This window comes from Geospiza fortis, unplaced genomic scaffold (assembly GCF_000277835.1).
Source record: "Geospiza fortis unplaced genomic scaffold, GeoFor_1.0 scaffold235, whole genome shotgun sequence".
Taxonomy (NCBI): Eukaryota; Metazoa; Chordata; class Aves; order Passeriformes; family Thraupidae; genus Geospiza; species Geospiza fortis.
Genome location: NW_005054849.1, coordinates 2,616 through 8,876, shown reverse-complemented (window position 1 = coordinate 8,876; position 6,261 = coordinate 2,616). Strand labels below are relative to the sequence as shown.

The 6,261-nt window shown below is 39.2% G+C and overlaps 1 protein-coding gene across 1 annotated transcript in view; it reads right to left on the bottom strand.

Moving 5' to 3' along the window:
• Positions 1-5,213, bottom strand: part of LOC102032980 (guanine nucleotide-binding protein G(q) subunit alpha-like) — an 8,357-nt gene extending 3,144 nt beyond the window's left edge. The window contains exons 1-2 of the mRNA XM_005431243.2: positions 5,148-5,213; positions 3,928-4,081 (exon numbers count right to left, since the gene is read on the bottom strand). Of these exons, the coding sequence (XP_005431300.1) occupies positions 3,928-4,081; positions 5,148-5,213 (220 nt within the window). The remainder of the gene's footprint in view (positions 1-3,927; positions 4,082-5,147) is intronic.
• Between the last annotated feature and the right edge of the window lie 1,048 nt (positions 5,214-6,261).

Below are 6,261 nucleotides of genomic sequence, written 5' to 3'. Positions count from 1 at the left end.
ATTGTTTAATATTGTTTAGGTTTTATTGTTTAATAAACAGTTTTTTCCACTTTTCTCCAAGGGGTATTTTTTTCCCAACCTGGTTGGGGGAGGGGCCAATTGAATCTGCTTTTCTAGAGGAGCCCCTTTGGGGATTCTCTCCCAAATTTGCCCTGAACCAGGACAAATGCTGCTTTCTCCATTGTACTACCCACATGGGAAAAGTGATCTGGCTGAAAAATACCTAATTCTGATAAGTTCTCCAAATGCGTCCATCTTCAACATCTCCAAAGAGGATGTTGGAACAGCAGAGAGGGACACAGTGACCTGTGCAAGCCAAAGACTTTGCAACTGTCTTGGCTTCGGCTGGGATAGAATTAATTTTCTTCTTAGTAGCTGGTTGTACTATGTCTGACTAAGATAGAGTTCATTTTTCCTTAGCAGACCTCACAGTGTTTTGCTTTGCATTGGTAGCTGGAAGGGTGTTGATAACACACCAGTGTTTTGGCTACTGCTGAGCAGCACTGTCCCTCTAACGTTCCTTACCCTCATCGAGGGGCTGTGAGTGGGCAAGATCATGGGAGGGGACACAACCAAGCCAGCTGACCCAAAGTAACCAAAGAGATATTTCATACTATATAATGTCAGCTCAGATATAAAAACTAAGGGAGAAAAGAGGAACAGGGGGCATTCATTATTCTACAATGTTTGCCTTCTGGAGCCACTGCTACACATGCTGAAGCCCTGCTTCCTGGGAAGTGGCTGAACATCACTCACTGATGGGAAGTAGAGATTAACTTTTCCCATTGCTTATGTGCACTCAAACTTTCACTTTTCTTTTTTTTGCTTTAGTAAACTGCTTTATCTCAACCGACTAGTTGCTTTCCATCTTATTTTCTGTGCCCTGTCCCACTGGGGAGTGAAAAGAGTGGCTTGGTGGGTATCTGGCATCTAGCCAAGATAAAATCACTACACTGGTACAGTGCTGTGTTTTAGATTCAGTATGAGAATAATGCTGATAACACACTGATGTTTTGGTTGCTGCTGAGCAGTGCTTACTCTGAGTCAAGGCCTTTTTAGTGTCTCATGCTCTGCCAGTGAGGAAGTGCACAAGAAGTTGGGAGGGACCACAGCTGGGACAACTGACCCGAAGTAGCCAAAGGGATATTCCACGCCATAAAACATCATGCCCAGTATATAAACTGGGAGAAGTTAGCCAGAAGGGGCCAATCATTGCTTGGGGATGGCTGGGCATTAGTCAGTGGGGTGGTGAGCAATTATATTGCGCACTAATTGCTTTTATTGTACATCAATTGTTTTTATTCTGTCCTTTTCATTACTATTATTATTGTTATTATTGTCATTAGTATTATGACTATATTTTACTTCAATTATTAAACTGTTTTTATTTCAAACCATGGATTCTGCCTTTTTTCTGATTCTTCTCCTGAGGCACGGAGAAGTGAGTAAGCAGCTGTGTGATACTAAGTTGCCAGATGGGAGTAAACCACAAGTCATCCACCCCATCTTTCCACCAAAAGAAATCAAATTAAACCATGACCTTCTCTAAGGGGTTAAGTTCAGCAAGATCTGCAGAATTAAACACTTAAATGAGTTTCAGGTCTGGCCTACTCGCTATGGCCCTAATTGTCCATAACCTTTGGTTGTTTCCCTTACCCATGGTAAAGGAGAAGAGGAAGAAGGTTTCTCTGAGCTGACTGATTGAAAATCTGACAACCTTCTATGTTGAAATGACTGGCCTAGTAGATGAGGGGAGAGCAGTGGATATTGTCCAGTTGGATGACAGTAACTAGTGGGGTACCCCAGTAGCCAATACTGCATGCAATCCTATTTACATCTTTAATGATCTGAATAAGGAAGCAGAGTGTACCCTCAGCAAATTTGTTGGTGACACAAAACTGGGAGGAGTGGCTCCATCCAGAGGGACCTTAACAGGCTGGACAAATGGGCTGACAGGAACCTCATGAAATTGAACAAGGGTAAGTGCCAAGTCCTGTACCTGAAGAGTAACAAACCTAGGCACTAATATATACTGGGGGCCACCCAACTAGAAAGCAGCTTGGCAGAAAAGGCACCTGAGGGTCCTGGTGGATACTAGGTTGAACATGAACCACCAATGTGCCCTTGACAAAAAGAAGGCAAATGGTATCCTGGGCTGCATTAGGAGGAATGTTGCCAGCAGGTCGAGGGATGTGATCCTTCCCCTCTAATCAGCACTGATGAGACCACACCTGGAGTTCTGTGTCCAGTTCTTGGCTCCTCAGTATGAAAAGAAAAGGACATACTGGAGAAAGTCCAGCCAAAGGCCACAAAGATGATTAAAGGACTGGATGAAAGGCTGAGAAACCTGGGACTGTTTAACCTAGAGAAAAGAAGGCTCAGATAAGAGATCTTATTAATGTGTACAAATACCTGAAGGAAGCATGCAAAGAAGATGAAGCCAGGCTCTTGTGGATGGTGCCCAGTTACAGAACAAGAAACACAGGAGTTTCCATTTTAACATCAGAAACTCCTTTTTTACTGTGAGGGTGACTGAGCATTGGGACAGGTTGCCCAAAAACATTGTAGAGTCTCCCTCCTTGGAGATATTCAAAAGCCATCTGGACATATACCTGTGAAGCAGTCACTGGATGACCTTGTTTGAGCAGGAAGGTTGGACTCGATGATCTTCAGAGCTCCCTTCCAATGTCAACTCTTATGTATGAATTTTTGTCTGGTTTCTCTGGACAAGAATTTAACACAGGTTTACCTCTACTTGAGTGATCATAACAAAAGGGCCCATATAGCCTTCTCACCTGCAGGATGTCATCTAAGGCACCTGTCACACTTTTAACATGAAAATACAAGAATATATTCTATTTAACTGTCTGTTATCTTCTGTTTAGTACTATCAAACTAAACTTACACTGATTCATAATTAAATATGGCCTGATCCTGCAGGCTGTTCATTGTGAACACATCCTTTCCTCTCAAAGAGGAAAAACATGAAACTTTTTCCTTCTATCACTAACTTGTTTTGAAAATGAGAGATTTAATTTTTTTTTTGTAGCTTTTGAATCTGCTTTTCACTCTCTGGTGTGACAAAAGAGATGTTATTATTTGAATATGATTTTTTTCTCTGCTGCCAAAGCCTCCACTCAGTTACCTTTGAATACCTAGGTTTTCACCTCAGGAGAACTTTCTCAAAGTACAGCATTTTTGGAAACAGCTGTTTGTTCCACATAATGTTTTCAGGTACAAGCACATTAAATTTCATATAAGTAACATAAAAAAAAAAAAACGGAAACAAAGAAGAAATGGTACAATAAAAGGGTGGGGGAAGTGATATTGGTTTATCTGAGAGCCACAGAGAATTTATGACTTGTATTCAGATTTCCAGCCTAAAGAAAAAAACAACAAAACACAAACCCAATTATAAGAGTATGTGAGATGCTGAGTAGAATGAAAAATGTATTTTTATATAATTTTAGCTTTATACTTCAGTTCAAATCCTCACCCCAACTTATGAACAAGGACAGAATAAGGTCCATTGCAAATATGATGTTACTCATCTAGAATCAATAATTTGACATGAAAGGTACTGCCATCTTGTCCACTATTAATGGAGGTATAAGATGAATTCCTAGCAATCTAGAAAATTCCACAAGACTTCAGTGACTTTAAAAATTTGAAGCATTAAAAACTGTTATTCTTAATAATATTTTCCTTCTCATATAATTTTTCAAAAAACATGACCAGTAAGTCATTCAACTACAAACTAACCATTTGGTGTACTTAGTACAATTTATAAAGAAGAAAATGGATTTAATTAAGAATGGGTGATTATCTTTGTCCTAAGAACCTCCAAGCAAAATATGGGCAACATTATTACATTTGGTCACTACTGCAATTTAAATGGGGCATGAGCTCTGGTGGCAATATACTTACCATCATACTCTGGGAAATAATCAACTAAATGGGAGTACATAATTTTCTCCTCTAAAAGATCTTTTTTATTTAAGAACAGAATGACCGAAGAATTCTGGAACCATGGATATGTGATAATTGTCCTAAAGAGTGCTTTGCTTTCTTCCATTCGATTCTGGAATTTAAAAAAAAAGGAGATACATTCATGCATTTGTGAAAATAACTTTTTTTTTAAAATCAATCAATGCAATTCCATTTTGGTTGATAAACATATCCATTTCATGTTTTCCACCTTCTTACCAAAATGTAAGATTTAACTGATTCATTTACAATTCATAGGTATGTGGTATATTAAATATGCAGGCAGTTTCCTTTTGCAAACTCAATGACTCAAGCATGATTATTCTTTAGAACACAGGTCATGGACACGATAGCTGTAACAGGTACTGTTGTAAATACTGATTATGCACAGTTATGATCAGTCAACAAATTCATGGGCACTGAAATGCATGTGGTTCAAGGCAGAGATAAATGTACAAGACATAATAACCAAGTGTCAGGAACCTTATTTATTTTATATGAATTTCCTGAATTTTAAATGCATGTAATCCTTAATTTTTTGAAAGAGATTGACATTAAAATAGTTCCGGGTAAATTTAGAATTTACTCATTGATAACCTGAGAATATTTGCCCAAATCAAAGGCTTATGACATAAAATCTTACAAATGGTAAATTTGTTTCTAACATCAAGTTAGCCTTTACTTAAGCCTTGTTTAATTGCTCCTGCAAAACATTTTGTGTGATAGTGGAAATTTAAATAAGTGAAGCATACAGTTCTGTTTGCAAGGGCTTCCTGACACTGTAAAATTCTGTGTGGTTCAATACAATTATGAAGAACTGTTAGGCTGACACAATGTAGTTAATACAGAGTCAGAACAAACTGAGTTCAGAACCAGGAATTAACTCTACTTCTTTATTGTTTGAAAATTCTAAGGCAGACCTGATTAGCTACTGCAGAAGCTTTTTTTAGGAGATGCCTCCTGAAAACAAGTTTCACCATCAAACAGGCTGTTATGATCTGATTAATGAGAGATGCCTCTGCTCAAAATAATGTGCAAACAAGACAATATGCCAAAGTCAATAGTCCAGATTTTATTTAACAGTAAATGTGAGGTAGAGAGAAAGAAATAGAAAGAGAGCAGGGGGGGAGAGAGTGAGAAAGAAATTAAGCAAAAGATACCACCACCATGTGGATTCCTGCAGCGTTCTTCACCCTGGTCTTGGGTGGTGGGGGTCCCAGAGTCATTCTACTGGAGGTACCACTTTTATACAGTCCAAGTTCCAGGTATCCAAGGGGTGGTCGCAGATGTTACCACAACTTGGACTGGCATGGGTGTAAGTAGTGGTTTCCTTTCCCACAGTCTGCACAGTGGAATTTTGTCTGGTGTGCTAATTCCAAACCTTCACCTCTGTTTAAGCCTGGAATTAGTGCCTTCCTTTTTGCCATCTGTGCTTATCTCAAGTTCCTGTTGTAGTGGCTTATCTTATGGGAATAGTGTTTTGAGACATGTAATTGCACTCTTTAAGTCCTCACACAGGCTTCTAGAGAACAAAATCAAAGTGAATCTTGCAGATTCTGATGTTGCTGAGACAGAATCATAGAATTGTTTAAGTTGGAAAAGGCCTAAAAGATTATCACGTCCAACCATTAACCTAACACTACCAAGTCTACCACTAAACCACGTCCCTAAGTGCCACATCTGCACATCTTTTAAACACCCTCAAGGGATGGTGGCTCAACCACTTCCCTGGGTAACCTGTTCAAATGCTTTATAATCCTTTCAGTGAAAAATTATTTCCTAATATCCAACCTGAACATCCCCTGGTGCAACTTGTGGCCATTTCTGCTTGTTCTGTCAATTGCTACATCGGACAAGAGACTGACACTGTTACAACCTCCTTTCAAACACTTGTAGAGAGCAATAAGGTCTCCCCTGAGCCTTCTATTCTCCACACCAAAAACACTCATTATGCTCAGCTACTCCTCATAGGACTTATGTTCCAGATGTTTCATCAGCTTCCTTACTCTTCTTTGGATGTGCACCAGCACCTCAATGTCTTTCTTGTAAAAACCTGTACTAATTGCATTTTAGTTGCATTTACTCTGTATTGAGATAAAGCAGTCAGTAGCCATGTTACTTGAATTCACAGTCTCTATGGGTGGAAGACTTCATGTGTTTCTGGTCCCTAGGCTTTTTTGAGGTTTTAATACCTTTCTGGTCCCTAGGCTTATTTTCTAATCCAGAGATAGCTCCAGTATTGTCCCTAACATGTAGTTTTTACAGTAGAGGGGC